Source organism: Alternaria novae-zelandiae (assembly GCF_023758075.1).
Source record: "Alternaria novae-zelandiae strain BMP 2774 chromosome Unknown scaffold_10, whole genome shotgun sequence".
Lineage (NCBI taxonomy): Eukaryota > Fungi > Ascomycota > Dothideomycetes > Pleosporales > Pleosporaceae > Alternaria > Alternaria novae-zelandiae.
The window spans coordinates 499,897-520,769 of NW_026056970.1; the positions used below are offsets into that span (position 1 = coordinate 499,897).

General features: G+C 53.6%; 9 protein-coding genes across 9 annotated transcripts; 7 read left to right on the top strand and 2 right to left on the bottom strand.

Moving 5' to 3' along the window:
* Positions 1 to 545: 545 nt before the first annotated feature.
* Positions 546 to 5,150, top strand: J4E88_005538 (uncharacterized protein; the record flags this gene model as incomplete). The annotated part of the gene is made up of 8 exons (XM_049399174.1): positions 546 to 755; positions 805 to 1,602; positions 1,652 to 1,724; positions 1,772 to 2,036; positions 2,082 to 2,194; positions 2,242 to 2,784; positions 3,598 to 4,661; positions 4,740 to 5,150. 8 exons carry the CDS (start codon positions 546 to 548, stop codon positions 5,148 to 5,150), a joined length of 3,477 nt encoding a protein of 1,158 aa, XP_049254965.1.
* Positions 5,151 to 6,444: 1,294 nt separating this feature from the next.
* On the top strand, positions 6,445 to 8,773 carry J4E88_005539 (uncharacterized protein; the record flags this gene model as incomplete). The annotated part of the gene is made up of 3 exons (XM_049399175.1): positions 6,445 to 6,595; positions 6,656 to 8,530; positions 8,586 to 8,773. 3 exons carry the CDS (start codon positions 6,445 to 6,447, stop codon positions 8,771 to 8,773), a joined length of 2,214 nt encoding a protein of 737 aa, XP_049254966.1.
* A 679-nt stretch (positions 8,774 to 9,452) lies between these two features.
* On the top strand, positions 9,453 to 10,146 carry J4E88_005540 (uncharacterized protein; the record flags this gene model as incomplete). The annotated part of the gene is made up of 4 exons (XM_049399176.1): positions 9,453 to 9,457; positions 9,574 to 9,734; positions 9,823 to 10,059; positions 10,118 to 10,146. 4 exons carry the CDS (start codon positions 9,453 to 9,455, stop codon positions 10,144 to 10,146), a joined length of 432 nt encoding a protein of 143 aa, XP_049254967.1.
* A 629-nt stretch (positions 10,147 to 10,775) lies between these two features.
* Positions 10,776 to 11,330, bottom strand: J4E88_005541 (uncharacterized protein; the record flags this gene model as incomplete). Its single annotated transcript, XM_049399177.1, has 1 exon — positions 10,776 to 11,330. One exon carries the CDS (start codon positions 11,328 to 11,330, stop codon positions 10,776 to 10,778), a length of 555 nt encoding a protein of 184 aa, XP_049254968.1.
* Positions 11,331 to 12,527: 1,197 nt separating this feature from the next.
* J4E88_005542 (uncharacterized protein) lies at positions 12,528 to 13,163 on the top strand (the record flags this gene model as incomplete). Its single annotated transcript, XM_049399178.1, has 2 exons — positions 12,528 to 12,581; positions 12,639 to 13,163. 2 exons carry the CDS (start codon positions 12,528 to 12,530, stop codon positions 13,161 to 13,163), a joined length of 579 nt encoding a protein of 192 aa, XP_049254969.1.
* A 762-nt stretch (positions 13,164 to 13,925) lies between these two features.
* On the top strand, positions 13,926 to 15,087 carry J4E88_005543 (uncharacterized protein; the record flags this gene model as incomplete). Its single annotated transcript, XM_049399179.1, has 2 exons — positions 13,926 to 14,352; positions 14,399 to 15,087. 2 exons carry the CDS (start codon positions 13,926 to 13,928, stop codon positions 15,085 to 15,087), a joined length of 1,116 nt encoding a protein of 371 aa, XP_049254970.1.
* Positions 15,088 to 15,830: 743 nt separating this feature from the next.
* Positions 15,831 to 16,970, top strand: J4E88_005544 (uncharacterized protein; the record flags this gene model as incomplete). Its single annotated transcript, XM_049399180.1, has 2 exons — positions 15,831 to 16,167; positions 16,297 to 16,970. 2 exons carry the CDS (start codon positions 15,831 to 15,833, stop codon positions 16,968 to 16,970), a joined length of 1,011 nt encoding a protein of 336 aa, XP_049254971.1.
* A 925-nt stretch (positions 16,971 to 17,895) lies between these two features.
* J4E88_005545 (uncharacterized protein) lies at positions 17,896 to 19,286 on the top strand (the record flags this gene model as incomplete). The annotated part of the gene is made up of 3 exons (XM_049399181.1): positions 17,896 to 17,901; positions 17,942 to 18,787; positions 18,840 to 19,286. 3 exons carry the CDS (start codon positions 17,896 to 17,898, stop codon positions 19,284 to 19,286), a joined length of 1,299 nt encoding a protein of 432 aa, XP_049254972.1.
* Positions 19,287 to 19,486: 200 nt separating this feature from the next.
* J4E88_005546 (uncharacterized protein) lies at positions 19,487 to 20,431 on the bottom strand (the record flags this gene model as incomplete). Its single annotated transcript, XM_049399182.1, has 1 exon — positions 19,487 to 20,431. The coding sequence occupies one exon, from the start codon at positions 20,429 to 20,431 to the stop codon at positions 19,487 to 19,489; it is 945 nt and encodes a 314-aa protein (XP_049254973.1).
* Between the last annotated feature and the right edge of the window lie 442 nt (positions 20,432 to 20,873).

Genomic DNA, 20,873 nt, shown 5'->3' on the forward strand with positions numbered 1-20,873 from the left:
CAAGCGTGGATTGCGGCAACGTGACTGTCCTTGACGATGCCCGACAGTCTTCAACGCTGCTTGTGCTGCTTACTGATGCGATGTCGCAACGAGGACTATTTGTGTATATCACGACCTGTCAGAAGCAAATCGAGTGTATAGCATGGGTCAAGCGTTATATACCTCTTCATGTCACAGCACCCTATCATGCAAGCTCAACTGATTGCGGGCATTCAAAAAATGAATGTCGCTGCTGAAGCCGGATTCCGGGTCCAGGCATGAGGCTTGCGTGGCACCGCCACGATTTGCGTTAGTCGGCAGGGATGTGGGATGAGCGCATTGGTCGCATTTGGGAAATCGCAGACGCCGCATGTTCCGCGCCTGCAAAGCCTCGCAAACCTCAGTTGGCTTTCATACTCGCCATTATTCAGCATGCGGTGACACCCGAAGAGCCCCTCCAGACTCCCGAACCATCTTGAATCGCTACTGCGCCTCTGAAGCCGCCCTACCACGATCCGGAGGTGTCGTAAGCTCCGCAACCATACAGCATCACGCGGACCCCCGAGATGGCTGCCAACACGCAGTCAGACAGCAATGCAACCTCTCCAGGCGACCACGAACTCGAGGTCATGGCGGACAATAAGCCCAGCCTCCCGGTGGAGGAGGACATCATGCAGCTGGCGCGACTGGGTGAGATTGCGGCTATACAGAAACTCTTCGACGGCGGCAAGTTCGATGCGACATTCAAGGACGAGCAGGGCATAACGCCGCTACATGTGGGTATCAAAGAGCATTGGAGCATGTTCCGGGGCTGACTATGAGTAGTGGGCGGCTATCAACAACCACTACGCGCTCTGCCACTTCCTCATCCAGGCCGGCGCGCCCATCAACGCAAAGGGCGGCGATGCTGTCGCGACACCCGTGCTCTGGGCCGCAAAGCGCTGCAACTACTACATCGTCAATCTCCTCCTCGACCACGGCGCCGATCCGCTCCTCACCGACGACCAGGGCTTCAATCTCCTGCACAGCGCAACCCTCGATGGCAATGTGTACCAGATTGTCCTGCTACTACACCAAGACATACCCGTGGATATCGCAGATCCGCAGAGTCACACCCCGCTCATGTGGGCGGCATACAAGGGCTATCCGTCTTGCGTGGATCTGTTCCTTCGATGGGGTGCCAACGTGTATGCGACGGACGACCAGGGCTTCACTGCATTGCATTGGGCCCTCGTCAAGGGCAGCCAGGGATCGATACAGAAGCTGCTCGAGTACGGAGCGGACCGGTTCGCCAAGAACAACGACGGCAAGACGCCAGAGGTCACGGCGCAGGAGATGAATACCACCCGGCAATGGCGTCGCGCTCTCATGGAAGCTGGCTTCGACAAGAATGGAAACGCGCGGCAGTTCCCCATCCCGGGAGTGAAAGACACGAGGTGGTTCCTGAGCCGATTCATCTTCTTCTGGCCCTTTGCCATTCTGTTCGTTGCGCTTTCTCTTGTCAGCCATCTGCCAGCGTTTCTTGGTATACCATTGGCCGTGATTGTTGCGTACGTTATGCAATGGGGAGCGCAAAGGTTGTTGCGCTGGGGTCCCTCGAACATGCGAAGCATACATCATACTGTGAGTCGAGTGCTCAAACACATGCGCCTAGTCGCTGACGAGCTTCCAGCCTTTCCTAGCCGGTATCTTCGCTGGCACGCTTTTCTGGGTCGGTGCACGGTGGGCAACGACTGTATTACCATGTAAGCCATCTTATCTTACACACAGATATCTCGCTAACACAAACGAGGGACGATACGAACGAACTTTCTTCTTAACTTCCTATTTGCGGCGTTTTACGCATCTACGGCCTATTTTTACTTCTTCACTATGACCACTGATCCCGGCTTCGTGCCCAAGTCGGCGAGCAGAAGTGCATCCAAAGCGGTTATTGATGAGCTCATGGAGCTACGACAGTTCGATGAACACCATTTCTGTGTGAATTGTATGGTGCGGAAACCGTTGCGCAGTAAGCATTGCAAGCGCTGCGAGCGTTGCGTCGCGAAGAGTGATCAGTAAGTGTTCCACGTAGGCAGTGAGTGTGGCACTAACTATGACAGTCATTGTCCGTGGGTTAACAATTGTGTGGCGAACAACAATCACAGACATTTTGTTCTATACGTACTGTCTTTGGAGCTCGGTATTGTCATGTTCATCAGGCTGGCACTTGCTTGTAGGTCATCACACCCTGAGTTTGCACTATGAAGCTAACTGGCGCAGACTTGGAGATACGTGACGCACCCACGGATTACCCCAAATGCGCCGTCATCTCACCGGAACTTTGCAAAGTCCTCAACAAAGATCCTTTCACGATTGTGCTCTCAATATGGGCAGCTTTCCAGTTGACTTGGGTGACCATGCTTCTCTGTGTCCAGCTGCTTCAGATTGCGCGGAACCTCACAACCTACGAGAGCATGCGCGGTCATCTCCATGGCGCTACACCCGCAGATGCACTCAACTCCTTTGTTACGACCGGCGACACCAGTCAAGATGTATCTGGCGGTGCCGGCAGCGCACCAACGAACGGGTTTGGATCCGGTCAAGATACGGGCGACATCCCCCGGCGTCCTCAACCCAAAGCCTCCATCTGGGACCAGTGGAAGCGTCTCCTGGGAATCGACACATTCCTTACCATCGCCCTTCACGGAAGTCAAGGAGAGCAAATACGGCGGCAAAGGAGAGGGAACCCCTTTTCACGTGGCATCGTTACGAATTGCAAGGATTTTTGGTGCGATGCCAGTCCAATGTTTGGCACGAAGGAAAGTGGTTATGCGAGGCTTGGTGGTGAGCGAGTAGATTATACGAGGTTGTATGAGGTGCCAAAGATGAGGTATCAGCGGGGCGGAGGGGGTGAGGGAGGGAGATATGAGAGCGTAGCTGCGGAAGAGGAGTCATGATGATGATGCAGACGGTAGTAATGTTAATGATGATGAAGAGTGTGAAAGAGTATCTGCGTATAGACACGTGCGAGTACCTTCGATGCACTTTCGCTCCCTCCATATCGGCTACTAAAGTGTTGCCGAAACCCCTGCAGCTTCAGCCATACCGGAAGCCAGAAGCCGAGGGTGCAGCGAAGAAACTCCCCGCGCCACCCTAAACAACCCGTCGTGGGTCGCGCACATGCTCGACGCTCCACAGCCCTGCTCAGCTCCGTCGCCTGGCGTTTTTGCTGAGCTTTCTTCTCCGCAATGCCATAGATCCCACTTGTTTCTTTCCTTACTGTCATCGTCGCGAGCTTTTAGGCTGTGCGCCAGATGTCGAAAATGACATCATCCGAGGCCCTGAGAGGGTTGAGGACCCTTTCGCGATGCGCTGGCCCGGCGCCGAGGAGCATCGCGGCCGGACAGAATTTGGCTGTCGACAGCAGAAGAGCGCTATGTACGGACTGCGCAAGGAATTCGAGAGCGACGAGCAATGCGCGAGGGCTTGTTCTGGCACGCACAAATAAGCTGGCGCATGCTCCGAACAGAGTTTCGTTTGCGCCAGTGGGCCGCAGAGGGTACGCACAGGTTGCGCAAGAGTGTACGTTCGGCCATTAGTAGAGCGGCTGCATGGACCGAGTGCTGACCTTGCTAGATGCACTGGACCAGTCTGAGCAGACCCATGGGCCCATGGCCGAGTACGATGCGCGTGTCGAGTCCGGACGACTGCGAGACGACGAGCACCAGCGCAACATTATCAAGAACCTGCAAGATCTCCACGACATGCTGAAATCCTACACGCAACCGCGCGTTCAACAACCTACCATCGAGTCCCTACAGCCGCCCAAGAAATCGTTCTTCTCCTTCCTTACCTCGTCCAACTCCGCGGGGTCGGCCCTACCACCTATACCCGATTCGCTGCCAAAGGGCATGTACATGTTTGGCGATGTGGGCAGTGGGAAGACAATGATGATGGATCTGTTTTATGACACTCTGCCACCGAACATCAAGAGGAAGACAAGGATACATTTCCACGCGTTTATGCAGAGCGTACACAAGGATTTGCACAAGATGAAGATGCAGCATGGGAATGATATTGACAGTATACCCTTTGTAGCAGCGGGTATAGCGGAGCGCTCCTCCGTCCTCTGCTTCGACGAGTTCCAGTGTACGGACGTTGCTGATGCTATGATCCTGAGGCGATTGATCGAGAGCCTGATGGCCCACGGAACCGTCATTGTCACGACGAGTAACAGACACCCGAACGACCTCTACAAGAACGGAATACAAAGGGAGAGTTTTGTGCCCTGCATAAACCTTCTCAAAACGAGGCTTACAGTCCTGAACCTGGATTCTTCGACAGATTACAGGAAGATTCCACGGCCACCAAGCGGTGTATACCACCATCCTCTAGATGCCTCCGCACAAACCCATGTAGAGAGATGGTTCCGCTTCCTCGGCGATTTCGAAAACGACCCCCCACACCCCGCAATCCATGAAGTATGGGGAAGAGAAGTCCGCGTGCCGAAGGCCAGTGGGAAGTGCGCCGTATTTAGTTTTGACGACATCATCGGACGCGCTACGGGAGCAGCCGATTACCTCGAACTCACGAGACAATATGAGGCGTTTATCATTACAGGGGTGCCTGGAATGAACCACAGGTCAAGAGACTTGGCGCGGAGATTCATCACCTTTATAGATGCCGTGTACGAATCAAGGGTAAGCGAGATGCTGGTAGCACAAGACCCTATAGCAAAAGGCTTGTGATTGGAGTATACCATGCTAACGTAAACCCAGGCCAAGCTAGTAATGACTACAGCCGTTCCACTAACGTCCCTCTTCCTCGACCAAGCCGAACTCAACGACGCGGTAACCGCTACACAAAAGGCTGGGAAACTTCCCACCACAGCCTCTTCTTCATCGAAGCCGCCTGCCAAGTCTGCGCAAGCGGACGACCACGAAGCCATCTCGGACGTAATGCGCAACCTCATGGACGACCTTGGTATGAACATGGATATGTTGAAGAACAGCAGTATCTTCTCTGGCGATGAAGAAAGGTTTGCATTCGCGAGAGCGTTGTCGAGATTAAGTGAGATGGGGAGTCAAGAATGGGTTGAACGCGGACTGGGCCTTGAAAAGAGGGGTGGAAAGGGAGAGATGGAGGGCTGGCAGAAGGTTAGGAGTAGATGGAGAGAGGATAGCATGTAGGCGTGGATGCTTGCAACATGACATACTCTGCCATGCTTTGAAGCTACCATCGTTCCATTGATCTGAACATGACAATCTTTATCAAAGCTCCCAGGCGAAAGCTGGTAAATGTTTGGCGCCCAGCGCTTGTGATGGACTTTTCTGCGGGGACATGCATAGAGCTAGAGCACGCCTTTGAGCGAAACCTGAAACCTATACACAAGTGGATGTCGTCGACAACAAGTCACTGTAGACCCTCTGTATCCTGATCTGAGAGCCGCCGGAAGCGGTCGATGTGCTCTTGTCTTTGAGACTCCGTTACTAGGCAAGAGAGATTAGAGGAACGATCAAAGGACGGTATTTCGATCTTGATTCCAAAACATGTCAAGATAGTCGTGATCGACGCGTCTCCTTGTCCGATAATACTGCGATGTGCGATGCGGTGCTTATATCGGACGTTGGGCATCTGTACGTGTCAGGCCACGAATCGTCATCATCGTACCAGTGGATGGAAATATCGAGATGCCGTGGTGGTGAGCAGTCAGGCATTTTTGATCGACCCGGTTCATTTGGCCGAAACCTGCGGAGCCGCGGTATGGCCGGCCGACATGCTGCTCGCTGGCACACAGACGTGATCGCCTCGTGTTCGCCAATATTGCTAGTCTTCAATGCGATTGTCGGGCGGCAACGTTTGCGGTCAGATTTTCTTTCCTAGACAAAGGCTGCAGAGGCTAACGAAGCACATGTTGTAACCACGCGTTTCCTAAAAGTAGCGTGGCGGAAACGGCGGAGGCGGCAAGTATCGCGTGCAGTTTGGCTGTGGCTGAGGTGTTGCAACGAGAACCATGTCTGGAGCATGTCTGAGCACGTCTGAGCACGTCTAACGATGTTGGCGGTGAAGGTCAAGGCAGCCAATAACGCAGGCTGCGGGAAGCGTCCCAAGTCACATGGACCTTGGCTGTACGTCATGGCCGCGACGCTAGCATTGGTAGCCGCGATATGCACGACCGCGGGCCAGCGATAACCCTCCTTCCTGAGCACGCGCATTGTTCGTAGTAAGCACATGTTTGTGCTGCCTCCCCAACGTGGATATGGAGACTCCACATCCCGTCACCTGTCCTTATCGTGCATCTGCAGCGTCGTGGAGACTCAGGGTGTTGGTGTGGAGAGAGGGTCCTCGTGAGTCTTGCGCTGAACAGACTAGTCATCAGAGGCTTGGTATCGATTACAGGCTGCGGCGTGTGATATAGACCTCGCTGCCTCTCCAACACCCCTCTTGCTCTGTTTGTGAGTATCCTTTCCAAGGGCAGACGGCATGGTCAACTTCACTCCCTGGCGGAAGCCGCAACCAGCGGAGGCGGGTGCTGAGAGTTCGACTGCCACATCCACCACACAAGAGAAGGATACCCCACGGCCCAAGTGGAATCTGGGGATCCTGAGCGACCCACAGACGGACGAAGTGCCTGGTAAGGACGTTCCTGCACTATGATCGATACACGAACAAACAATTAATACCCTCTTCACAGGCTCCGTTATCCTTCTGTCCAAGACGCACAACCGCAACGAGCCGCTAGGACTGCAACACGCCCACGCACGCACATCCGCCTCGTCGCTACCCACCACACAGCGCCCCCAGCCCCTGCGAACTGCCTCGCATGGCTCCCGCCAGTCGTCCCGTTCGCGGCGGCCCGAGAAGAAGCGTACAAAGGACGGCCGCTTCATTCTGGACCCTCAGCCCGAGGATTCAGCAAATGACCCGCTCAACTGGGCTCAGGTGCGACGCGACCTCGCTCTCATATCGCTCGGCTTCTACTGTATGGTCGGAGGAGGCATGACGCCGCTGTTGGCTGCTGGCTTCAACGACGTGGCTGATACATACGACGTGACGATTCCCCAGGTGGCCTTGACTACAGGCCTGTACATGTTGGGACTTGGTCTCGGCAGCGTCGTTGCATCACCTACTGCCATCTTGTTTGGCAAGCGACCCGTCTACCTGGGCGCAATCATACTGTTCACCATTTCCTCGATATGGTGCGCCGTGTCGCCGAACTACGCTTCACTGGTGGTGGCTCGTATTGTCCAAGGCTTTGCCGTTTCTCCGGTCGAGTGTTTGCCCAGTGCTACCATTGCCGAGATTTTCTTCCTCCACGAAAGAGCGTATCGCCTGGGTATCTACACACTACTTTTGCTCGGCGGAAAGAACCTGATCCCCTTGGTCAGCGCCGTCATCGTGCAAACGCTCGGATGGCGATGGGTTTTCTGGATTACCGCCATTGTTGTCGGGTTCTGCTTCTTCCTCATCTTCTTCTTCGTGCCCGAAACATTCTGGGACCGAGCACCTAAGCCAGCCAAGCGACACACTCGCGCCCGCAGTAAGAGTCCAGGAAAACACCATGGACATTTCCACTTGCCAAATCTTCATCACAAGAAGGCCACAGATGGACAAGCGCAGCACGTATCGTCAATGCCAGCCACGCCCTTGCCAGCATCGCCTCTGGCGGGACCTCACGAGCAGCCTGCCAAACGCCATAAGAATGCCCATGTTGGATTTGCAGAGCCGGATCCCGATGAAAAGACTGGCCACGTAGATATGGCTGACGAGACTGTACGCCATGCAAGTGTTCCGCCAACTCCTCGCTCCCCGATGAGTATTCATTCTACCCCGGGCGAGGACCCAAGACACGACTACTTTGGCCAGCTCCCGGCAAATCTGGGGTCCGACCCCGAGAAGCAGGATATTCGAGCGGACAGCGGACACCCGCCGTCGGATCCTGCTGCAGCGGATCACATCTCGGAGCAGCTGAGCATCCACTACACCGACTACTACCGTGATGCCCCACCAAAGTCGTACCGGCAGTCGCTCAGACCGTGGAACGGACGTCTTGTCAAGGACAAATGGCTTCGCGTCGCGGTCCGCCCCTTCATTCTATTCGCCTATCCCGCAGTCCTTTGGTCGTCGCTTGTCTACGCTCTCGCTGTTGGTTGGCTGATTGTGCTTTCTGAGTCGGTTGCCCACATCTACCGCGATACCTCGTATAACTTCACCCCGCTTCAAGTGGGTCTAGTCTACATCTCGCCTTTCATAGGTGGCGTTCTTGGTACGGCAGTGGCAGGTCGAGTTTCCGACCTTGTAGTACGCTACATGGCGCGCAAGAACGATGGTGTATACGAGCCGGAATTCCGTCTTCTTATGGCGTTGCCAATCGCGATTAGCACTGTTATTGGACTTATGGGCTTCGGCTGGAGTGCAGAAGAGAAGGACAATTGGATCGTCCCTACCGTCTTCTTTGGCGTCATCAGTTTCGGTTGCTCGTTGGCTAGTACGACATCGATTACTTTCGTCGTGGACAGTTACCGCATGTACGCAGGCGAGGCACTTGTCACGCTCAATTTCTCGAAGAGTAAGTCGCTCCTCAACACCGTTTTGAGCATACACATGCTAACGCACCTTGACAGACGTTCTACACGGCTTCATCTTTTCCCTCTTCTTCCCGCATTGGCTTGAATCGAGTGGTAGCAAGGATACATTTTTGGCGATTGGCGGCATTCAGTTAGGATGCATGTTGTTCAGCATTCCCATGTACATCTACGGAAAGAGGGCACGCATGTGGACTGTCAGGAAGAACTTGATGGAGAAGTTTTAGAGGTTTTCAATAGATTTGACTATGTGAAAAGATTGGATGTGCAGCAAGCGATTGTCTTCTCGCGAACTGCGAACAGTGTTGCTGTCCGTCGTGCGAACATCTTGCATGAGGATAGTAAAGTGCCTGCATGAGATATGATATCTACCAATGTCAATGTAAATGTATTTTTGCTCATCCCAGGTACGGCCGGATACAGATCGTTCCATCTTCAAGTAAAGAGAGTTCTGCTGATGAACTTTTGTCATCGTCCAAACCTTATGGTCTGTTGTTGTGCCTAACATGGACATCAAATCGACACCTAGTACACCGCTCGTTGCTTAGACGACGACGCTTCGCCCTTGGCGGCGGGCAGTATTTTGCGCTCGACGCACCCTGCGGCCCCCGCTCAGGCTACATCAAACAGCCCCTTCAACACCAGATTGAACCCTCACACCGCCTATACCACCGTTTTTGGACTTGCTAGATATCCTCCTTGTCACCAAGTAACTCACACATACACCTATATACACAATGGTATGTAAAAGATGTTCCTTCCCCCCGAAACTCGGACCCCGCATCACTCGTGGCTTCCACGCTATCGTTGGTTGGCCGCGGCCAGGTCGTCCCTGCCCTGGCGAGCGGAACATGGCAGCGGCGAGTGGCCGCAACAGCACAACGCGCGTGCTTCACTTTGTCGCACATGGTGTCAACAGAGCCCCTTCACTCCGGCAGCAGCAACACCACGACCGAACGCTTCAGCCCACAACAACCCCACTACTAGCAACTTGACAACACACGAATCGAGGAGCAATGGATAACAGTAACCAGGCCTCCACAAACTACCGCGAAGCTTTCCAGCTCTTCGACAAGCGCGGCAACGGCCGTGTCGACCGCGGCGCACTGGGCGACCTCCTCCGCGCATGTGGCCAAAATCCTACACTGGCTGAGATTGCCGACCTCGAGCGTGGTGTTGGTGCAGACTGTACGTATCTCCACATGCCATGATTCGCCTTCCACAGGCGTCTCACCCCCGCTGCACCTGGACTCCAGGGCTAACCACTTGTGCGCAGTCGACTTCGACACCTTCTCCAAGATCCTCAACCGCCCCGGCGGCTTCCGCGAACCCTTTGACATCGAAGAGTACATCCGTGGCTTCCAGGTCTTCGATAAAGATAGGAGTGGCTTCGTCGGCAAGGGTCAGATCAAGTACATTCTGACCAACCTGGGCGAGAAGATGAGCGAGGAGGAGGTCGATGAGCTGTTCAAGAGCACCATCGATGCTAGCAATAACGAGGTGGACTACAGGGGTGAGTCTCTACGTGTCCACATACACTGAGAGTGACATTGGCTAACTCCTTGCTACAGAGTTCGTCAAGACGATTGCGGAGAACTAGGCTACGGTTCCTGCCGTCCTTGTTTCGTTTCTTCGGCACCATCTTCTTCCCTTCCATTAGGATTTTACGCGAGCATGTCTGAAACGGGTCACGGTTTTTTGCATGCGGATTACGTCGGCGTTGGAACTGTCTTAACATGATATATATACACTTCTTTGATATCTGCACAGTAGGGCTGCAGGGCATGGGAGTCAGATAGCTGCGAGCAGCGAATCAAGATGCACAGACAATATGATAATAAGTCGAGTAATGCAAGTCACGCATGTGCAAGTGAGATGTTGTTGTAAACAGGGAAAGCAACTCTGTTTTTGGATCCATAAGGGACGCTGTGTGCTTATAGACATGTAGGCTTCTTTCCTCCTGTAGCATGAGAAGCCTTGCGCGTTCACCAATGGGGTATCTAGATGTGAAAAGGGTGAGGAAATAAAAACGTCCCGCTGATCCACGCGGCCAAACTCCGAGCGACATGGAAAAAGCAACCGAAATCAATAAACGCCGAGACCCAGATTCGTCAGGGTAATCGTAATCGTGATTCCATAAATTCTGTTGAGAAGCACTGTGCGTAATCCCCAGGGGGAAGAGTAGCGGAAGGTGGGGAGCCCCAGGACTCAACGGCTGACGGATCCGCCCTATGCCTTGACCTGAGTGACATTGACAGTGCCCATCCCTGCGCCGCCCACTGCGGATGCAGATGCGGGTGCGGTAGCCGTCTTCCCCATGATCATGTCGCTCGTCTTGACGAAGCCACCCGGGAGAAGGAAGACGTAGTCTTCGCGCCTGCCGGACCGATCAACGGAGAACTGTTGCCAGTCTAGCTGGTAGCCCACAACCAGATTGCACCGTCCGCAGCGCTGCAGATAACGCTTCTCGAAGCCCTCGTCGCTGGTTATGATTTCAGCTTGGCGATCTTGTCGGGTGGACAGGAGGAGGCCGTAGTGGTCTTGCGAAGCCGCGTTCTTGTTGCGACCGGAAGTGGGCGCTGGAGGCAGCGGCATGATGTGTGCGGCATCGCGCGTGTGTTGGCGTTTGGGTAAGGAGGGCAGTGGTGTGGTGGTTGCGAGTAGCAGATGATTGCACAGGCAGTGGTATGTGTAGACTGTGTTGCTGGCCTGGAGGGAGATCTTCTCCTCAGGAGTGGGAGAAGGCATGGCGAAGTAGGCGCGTGAAGTGGTGGCGATATCCATCGTGGAGGTTGTGTGGGTGGATGTGTGAGAGGAAGGTGTAGTGGATGGTCCTGGAACAGGCGTGTCGGGGAATTTATGCTTGTGAGCAAGAAGCGATGCCGAGACCCTTTATATAGTCGCCTAGAAATGATGCGCGGTACCGATCAACGGAACCGTGGTTGGATGGATACAGCGAGAACGCGGGCTGGCGTATGTGGTAGTCGCGCTATGTAATCGAAGTGGAACGTGGTGGAATATGCTATGTCCGATTGGAGTTGAGACGGGCAGAAAATCGGAGGTCCGACCCTCTTATAGCTGGAGCGAAGGAAGGTCGACGACGAACCCTGATGCTGGTTCCTACGCTTGAGAAACAAGCGTACGTGGTGGGACTGTGGGGATCCTTCCTGTCTCGTCGTGCACAATGTAGGATCGCCGCCAGTGCAGAGTGCCAAGTCAATCAATAGTAGCTTGTCTGTGCAAAGGCAGAAGCGGGTGAGGCGGAGGCGGAGGCGTGTTTGCGCTGGAGGGTAATTTGTTTGAAAGCCGGGCCGGGCTCGAAACCCTATGCTCCAGCCAAGCTCAGTTATGAGACCCTCTTGGCGTGTCCTGTTGGTGGAGTAGGCGGTCCAAGTAAGCTAAGCTTGGAGTCAGAGGGTGCTAGCAGAAAGGTCTGAGTGAAAAGGGTCCACTAGGCGCTCCACAGTAGTAACGGGAATTGATAAGAGCAAGCAGTGCAGGTGGGCATGGGCTTCAGGCAGAGGATGTGAGATTTATAGTGCCATAGGCGGCCGGCGGAGGAGGAGTAAGGGCAGAGGGCGTCGGCGGCGTCATTGCAGATTGCGCGGACAGCGGCCAACCCCACGATGCGGCGTCGGCGTCCCCACGGTGCTGGACGTGCGCCTGGGTGTGCGAATCGATGTGTAGCACCTCAGCACGCGTCGCATCAGTTCGACGCGGATTGCGCCGCCTGCAACTCAGCATGTGACACGATATGAGATTGGGCCGAGAACGGGGCCCTTTGGTCGCCTCGCCTCGAGATTCCGGTGTAGCGTGGGCGCTACGGCGGTGGTGGGGTGAAGAGGTATGGCGTGCATGGTGCATGGAAGCGCACGAGGAATGTTCCGTGCGCCGTCGCCCGCTGGCGCTGAGTTGAGACTGCTTGGCGCCTCAGTGCTTGCGACGACGCTTAGACGCCATCTGAGGCGACACACGGGGAGGATGCCGCTCACCAAGGACGTCGTCAAGTTTGGCTCCTTTGTCGTCACCAACCAGGTGCGTTGTGCCCGTGCAACCGCTGCCGTAGTCGCAGCTGAAGCTAACGCCATGTAGGTCTTCCACCTAACACGCCTGTCCTTTGCCATAGTCAACCTCAAGCCACTACTGCCCGGCCATGTCTTGGTTTCGCCGCGTCGGGTCGTGCCACGTTTCAACGATCTATCCGCTGCCGAAGTGCAAGACCTCTTCCTGACTGTACAACGCGTATCCCGCATGGTGGAGCGAGTCTTCAGTGCCTCGTCTCTCAACATCGCCATACAGGATGGCGTCGATGCAGGCCAGAGCGTGCCTCACGTTCATGCACACATCATTCCTCGCAAGAAGGACGACCTAGAAGAGAAGGGCGGCACAGACGCTATATACGCCATGATGGAGAGCGAGGACGCAGACCTCAGTAAGCAGCTAGCCAACAAGGAGAGGGCAGCCGGGGCAGGTCTCGCTGAAGAAGAGAGAAAGAGTCGCTTTCCTGCTGTGGACAACGATAGCCGCAAGCCCAGGAGCGACGACGAGATGCAGAAAGAGGCCGAATGGCTGGCAGAGGAGATGGCCCGCGACGAACAAACCGCAGGGACTGCATAAGATGGCCAACGCGCTGTCTAGGTGGTTTCTTCTTGGACCGTCATGCTATACTCGGAGACTATGCATCGCAGCTACTGCAAGCAATGGCGTCCACATTGGACTCAAGCCTTGCCTCATACTTGCAGATGATGGATGGTGCATATGCAGACGCTTGCAGTTCAGAACAGTGTGCTTGCAATAAATGAGTGCTCTTCATAAATCCAACACTGATAAATCCTGGATTTGTCGCCACGCAGTCATCTCCTCCCGTCTCTTCCCGTCCGCTCGCTTGAGCGCCATTGTACTTTCGACGCTTCCTCGTTGTCGAGAAACCCTGCATAGCCTTCGAACGCACAACGCAAAATGGCCTATTCTGCACGGTAACAAGCATCCCGGGATTCGCGTCAACATCTGTACCTTTGCCTGCGGCGCAGTCGCGTTTGCTTCCGTTATGCAGGAAATCTTGGCGCTGCAGCCTGCAGCCTGGATTGCCGCCCCAACACCGCGCCTTCTACCGTCGTGTATATCACGCTACCACTGGTAACATTCTCCTCGTTCCTCGTGTCTTCAAGAACTAATCCTTCAGCAGTCGCCCCAGATCACTTCGCTCCAGGTCGCGGGTTCGTTAGAACGCTGGGTCTTGGCGTAGGTAGCCTTTGCTGTGTAGTACCAAGGTACCGCTCAGTCGATAAGCTGATCAACTTCAAATTGTCGGCCTCCTGCGAATATTTCAAGCCATCGCTCACGATCTCAACATCCACAGGTCGTCGTTACAGCAAAACAATGACGTCCTCTAATACCGACTCAGACTCTGATGAAGTCGAATTCCTACACGAGACATACAAGGGAAAGGAAGTCATTACTCTCCAGGACGAATTCGAGCATGCCAACGACACTGAGCAGACGCCTCGCAACTACTCATCACCATCTATGATAGGCTTCCGCCTGCTCGACCTTCCGGCGGAACTGCGAATCCACGTATACTCGTTTCTGATCCCACACAACATGGAAATTACATTCGAGCGGTATGGATGGTCGAGTAGCAACGAACCCGACTGGACCACAAATGCCTTCCGAAAGGACGAAGACTTCTCATACAAGATAGGAAGCAATCCATATTACAAAAACACGAAAGTGCGCCGCTATAACCATTTTACGGTCGAGACACAATTATTCCGAGTGAGTAAATTCGTCTCCAATGAGACCAAGTGTAAGTCATCCCGTTGACTCGTATCATTCTGTACTAATGCTTCCAGCGGTTATGTATGGGTCGAATACCTACAACTTTACTGTACATGGAAATTCCATGTGGCCAAAGTCACTACGGAGCCCGTTCGTCTTTGGACCTCTCGGTCATCCCGATCGACTCCCTCTACTACGTAACCTGCGAAGCATCCATATCGACGTAATACCCGATGTCGATAGCCACTGGGCGGTTAAGCGTCAGCGATCAAGACTTGAGTATCTTGTCGAGATTCTGAAAGAGCATGCAGATGACACCGACCAAAAGTCTCTTTTGCAAGATCTGAAAGTTGATTTCCAGCTCGTCTCACAAGACAAGATGAAGAGGATGCTGCGCGATCGTCCTACCTGGCAGCAGGTCGTAAAGCCTAGTATTCCTGAAGACACTGGGAAGTTCATGTTCGGTCTTGAAAGCCTGGCATCCCTTCGGGGTATCAGAGACGTCGAGATCAACGGACTACCGGAGTGGTACACGAAATGCCTACAGCTAGCTATACAGGGCAAGGGAGGAGACATTCAAGAGACGGACTGGCCGCTCGTGGAAGTCAAACGTCGTGCGAATGGGAAGCGCAGGTCGTCGAAGAAGTTGTTCGTCTCGATTCGCAAATGGCATCAGCCAACCCTGGATTGGAAGGAGTTTGCTGAACGTAACGACATCACAACCCCAGCTGACATTGACAAGTTCTGGGCAGACGAGGCGTAGACTTGGCAGTTGTGCATGGTTATCTTACTCAAACAACGAGGCTATGTACACTAAGCTCCTGTAACAGCGGAGTCTGAATCATGCGGTACATTGAAACAGACATCCTCAAGACGCGTGGGTGTATCAGCAGGAAGATGAAGCAGCTCGTTGCGCTCATGGTCATATATGATCGTACAGCCTCGTTAGGCCATGTATTCACAAGTTTCGGTGATGATGGTCCTGACAAGTGACAGTCTGGACCGATTCAGCTTCAACGTAATTGTGAAGTTAACAGTGGTTGGAAGCATTCGAGGGAGGAAGCTCTATAGATGACGATTCACATGTGACACAGCTGCTGCATCGGCTTCGTAGCTCACATGAGTAATCCCTGAAGGGACGGCGACTATCAACAGCTATTCCATCACTTTTTGGCCTGCTTGACTGCAGAGATGACTGCGTGTAGACGTGTGACTCTTGCTGTACTACTCCATCCATGTATGGTACCTACAGGTATGTGGCTTGCCCCACGTTTGCGGCTTGATTGGCTGGCGAGCATGACGCGAACTACGACCATGACCTAATGACTCCTATCGCGCCGCGGCCTTTATCGCCATCTGCCCCTAAACACATGCTCAGTGGGTAATAGACTTCTGTCTCCTTGTCCTCTGTTCAGATATCTATCTACTACGATCTCGTAGCATCTCCCTTTGTTGAAGCCCATCCCTACCACGCCTCCCGTAGTTCGCACCCTCAACGCCACCACAATGGCCGTCGGCGATATTCCCTCAAGCCCTCAGCAGGCAGCTGCCCCGCCTCAGCCCATCGACATCGAAGCGTGGACGGAGCAAGCAACAGTTGCGCTCAGCTCGGTGGCTATATCCGCCCCTGGTGATGCGCTTCAGGGTACCTCGGTTACGCTTGCGATACCGCTCGACCATGATGCGCCTGCCGCTGCCGCCCACCCCGTAGGTGCCTCGGCAGCTGCAAAGGAGGGTGGCTACTATCATCGCAAGGAACCACTCCGTCGCGACAGCTTGAAGAGGCGTGAAGCCCTGCTCCGGGGCAAAGAGGGGTCAAGGCGCAGGCAGCGTTGGGAGAATGGTACGTTGAGGGTCTGCCCCTCCCCCTTCCGCTGGAGACGCTTTGCGCATCGCGACACCATCTCCTGATCTTCCCATGCACTGCGAGTAATTCATCGTTTAAAGTGCGCGTCAATTGATTTCTAGCCAGACCGCCTCCTGAACAACCCCTACGCTGAGCCTCCGCTGCCGAAGGACTGGGAGGTCCATCCTACCTACACGTCCAAGAATGTACCCTACTATCTCGCTCCGCTCTGGGACGCCGGCCTCAAGCGCCAGTCCAACGAACGCAAGACCGCCGCCGTCGCCCAAAAGTCCGCGACCAAGACTGTAGCCAACAAGCCCACGACTCCCGGTGTCGTGCCCAAGGAGCTGCGCGAGAAGCTGAAGCGATCGCGCGGTGCCAAGGGTCTGCTCATGGACCTTGAAGGCGAAGTGCGCAAGTTCGTAGAGGGCTGGGAAGAAAAGGAGCGCAAGGCAGAGCAAGACGGCCTACCTGCCGATCCGGATAGCGAGGACGACGAGATCGTCTTCGTTGGAAGGAACGGGCAGATGAACGATCTCCGCTCGCCTACAGAGGCTGAGGCTACCAAGAAGGAGCTCATGCTCTTTGAGACACCCGAGGAAGACGTTGGAGGCAGCTTCGGGCGTTGGCTGGTACACCACATCGGGGTATACTATGGCTTGAAGACCTGGAGTGTCACTGTTGGCAACCCAGCCAGGCGCGAAGCCTATGTTGGCCTAAAGGGTGCGAAGCTCCAGGCTGGCAACACTGGCAGCCAGGTCTGTGGCACCTTGCCTCGACCGCTCTATGGCTTGGTATAGCTTGTTCACGGGCTCTTGAGCTCCTTCAACATCTGTCGCACACTCCATGTCTGTTCATTTGGTCTGCTCTACTCATGTACACGGCATGTACGTGAATCTGTATCTCGGACTCACACCTTTTCATGATTTTTGTCGCCGCTGCGATTCGCATCTGCATCTACATCTGCATATAGATGGATGGGCCGTAACTCTTTGAATCACACATCATGTCCTTCTAGGAAGCTTGACTGAACAATTAATCGTGTTGCTGATGCTATGCTCAATTGGAAGTAAGGCTGACCCAAAGCTCGGTCGCGTAGCACAAAGCAGGGCCAACCTCTTAGCTCGGCTTTGTGCTGTGCATGCACACATGAGTCGCGAGCGTTAGGACCATGCTACGTGCCCTGACTCTATCATAGACTTGTTCTTCTAGGATTACACATGTTGTCAGTGGCGTTTATGCGTTACTTCGCATAAGAAGATCGTCTGCAGGAATGATCCTTCCTATGTAATTCGTTCGTCATCGCATCGAATGTCTTTGTCGCGCACCCCCATACCTGGACAACGTCCCGCTTTTGCAGGTGGCTACAATCCACAAGACAAGGGTGTTCCTATCGGAATCGGATTGAACATCCTTCCAAATGATAGTCGTGAGGGGTGGTCTTGGCGTTGGAGCGAACGGATATAACCCTTGATCGCGCCAAACTTCGAATGCGTTGCTACCATCAATCAACCTCACAACAGCACGAACATGGCGACTGAGATGCAAACGCCCGAGGTGAACGCCCCCAGAATCTCCGAGTAAGCACTATAGTCATGTAGCAAAGACTTACAGAAAAGCTTACTTGTGTCTTAGGTATCTGAATGACGATGACCAGCCTCCTATTTTCAAGGAATTGCTTAAGCTTTACAACACTCAACTTCATCAATTGTACTGGAAGCATCCATGGTGGTTCTTGCACCGCAATCAAATAGAACCAATGTACATGCAGCTACTTCCCTTCCACATTCGCGCAATCACTAATTCTGCCGCCAGGCTTTTACACCGCGAAGGCGGTCCTATCTTCTTGACCTACGCAGTAATGAACTACATGGTGATAAAACACTATCTGCCTCGTGAAGTTCGGGACATGATTTGGGCCCAGGTCTGGGACGAGCATACCGTTGAGAAAACCCTCGTTTACATGCGCAATACCATCAACAGCACCTGCCGTCTGTGCCTCAACCCTAAGGACCTGACCTGTCCATATCATCTATGTCTCCCATTCTTTGTGCGCCCGGAGCTGGTTGGACCAGAGATGGCGACAGAACTAGTGGAGTCATGGTACAACATTGCAGCGACCAAGCACCACGAGCTACTCTACGCGTGGACCGCCAAGGGTGTACAGGAGATCATTTGCAAGGACGCTTTCAACATTGGACGCGAACCAGCCCAGTTCATAAGAAAGCTGAAAATCAGCATGAGTGTTGACGATTTCGTTCCACCACCGGTGCCATTGGAACCGGGAAAAGAGGGTTGGGGCGATATCAGGAGTGCAGAACATCGCCGAGAACTCATCACCGAGCCTCTTTTGAAGATCCAAAACAAATCGGGATTCCGGTTCATCATTGAAGTCCGCCAGAAGCACATCAGGCTTAACCTCTGGAAAGAGGTTTTTGACGCGTTGAGAGAGCCGGTGAGGGTGATGAAGGACGAAGGGGCGATCGTGAAAGCCACCTTTGATTACAAAGGGAGGGATGATTATGAGAACGAAATCACAGTAACGTACGATATCGTGGATGCTATGGCGCAACCCGAGGAGGAATGGAAAGCGAACGCAGTAGCCTTCTTTGATGCGGTTTGTTTTACTTTGCTGTCGCACTTTGCATCCAGCTGACCACACGCGTCAGCAACCCGAGATTCCCGACATACACCGTCTATACAGGGACGAGAATCGCCCAGATTTTGATCCAAAGAGCGATGCGTATCTCACCCAAGAAGAGATCGCCGACCGCGAAGAATCCGACCATGATTATATGATGCATTTTGACACATACAACGCACCTCCGCCCCATAATCATGTGCGTGAGTACATGGAAACTGGAACTCTGAAGCATGAGGCAGGGATTTGTCGGTGCCCCGATTGTGACTCGAGCCTCGGCGATCTCCTGCGGGGGCGGAACAGAATGCGTTACTCGAGTGACGAGGATGATGAGAACGGTGGCCACGCCGACTATGATGACGAGGAGGACGATGAGGAAAGTGATGATAATGGAAGCTATGATGATACCAGGAGCGACGATGAGATGGAAAATGCTCAGGGCGGACAACAGTCAGGTGCTTCTCATCAAACGTAAGCCTGTTGGAGGCACATGTCAGGATAGGGCCCCAAAGTAGTTCTACAGTAACAATGAGACTAAAATCAGCCGTACTTTGCTTCTGGGTTTCCTGTGGCCTACGGAAACGAACATTTCCTTCTCTCTAGCATAGATTAGATCATAGTGCTAGGTACCAAACTAAGCCCCGCTATCGCGCTCTCTTTCCGCGTCTCTACATCTCAATCTGAATCATACGACTCATCCGAACTACAATACGGGCTTTCCTCGTCAGGGCCAGTAGTAGACCCATCATCTGAGCCAGTGTCAGATCCGTCCTCTGAATCCGTCTCTGGATCGTTGCCGAAGCAGTTGTTCATTCTGTTGGTTGTATCTTCGTGATGTTGAGGGTCGTAATCCGGATTGTCTTCCACCAGATAGTCCCTGTGTCTGACCTGGAGGCACTGTTGTCGCGGTTTGAAAAAACTTTCTATCAAATATTCCTTCCATTCCGCACCGGGATCCCGGATATGTGGGTTGAGGTCGTACTTTATAGTCGAAGTCCTGTCTGGTTGGTAGAACCACTGAACGCGTATGTTCCGACTGTGTTCCTTGAAAGCTGTCAATACGGGTCGCAATAGTTCAAAAATGGGGGTCCAGAGGTTGAGTCGGATGTTTCTCTGGGGCAGTCGGATGTAAAGGTGGAAGTCGCGTTTATGAACGATGCGAAGTAATTGGTCAACCATGGCCTGCGCTTCGGCCGGGCTAGCAACAAGGTCCTTAACGGGGACCTCAACAATCAGTCCTCTCAGTACCGCTGTAGGCTTGAGACCAACTTTGAAAGCATCTGCAGTGAGTAGCCGGTTTGCCTCAGAAAGCGTCGTTGCGAAGAGGTGGCGGTAATTCGATCCTCCAGGTACCATCTTGTACCACATCTCCAGCGCCTCGCGCGCGGTCTCAATTCCAACGTAGGACTGTTTGATGAAGTGTGGAGCTGCTTTGTGTCCCATACATTCCTCCAAAGTTCCGAATTTACAATAGCAGTCTTCCTTTACAAGGTCGCACAGGTGGCTCCAGGACTTGTTCACAGGAGCGGTTGCGCCGCCATTCGCGCTCCAGAGCTCTTCATAGATCATTTCGCGTCTCTCACGAGGCAAGAGACGTTGCATCTCATCGCAGAAGACCATATTCCAAGCTCGACTGTGAGATCTTACAGTGGCTCGCGACGTCCTTGGAGGAATACGTTAGTGTGTTGTACGTTTGAGAGCGAAAACAATGCATTCTTCCACGTACTTCGCGTATAGAGCACGCTTCTCGACCAGAAGCCGCATTCTTTCCTTTTTCAATTCTTGAAGCTTGTTATTAATGGAACTTGTCTGTTGCATAGCCCTATTTGTAGATCAATCCATGTACTCGCCAAGGTGGAGGGAAGAGCGTACTCTTGTAATTGTTGGTACGTTCGCCATACATCTTCCTTCTGGCGATTCTGCTTGCACCTGCATGCACTCATCTTGTTCGTCTGAAGTAGTGACCACGACAACGTGTGAATAGTATCTAGAAACTGGGGATGTGTTTGGCCAGACCGAGAAAGATCAGAAAGTGGGAAAGCAACGTCCGTTCGGAAATCTC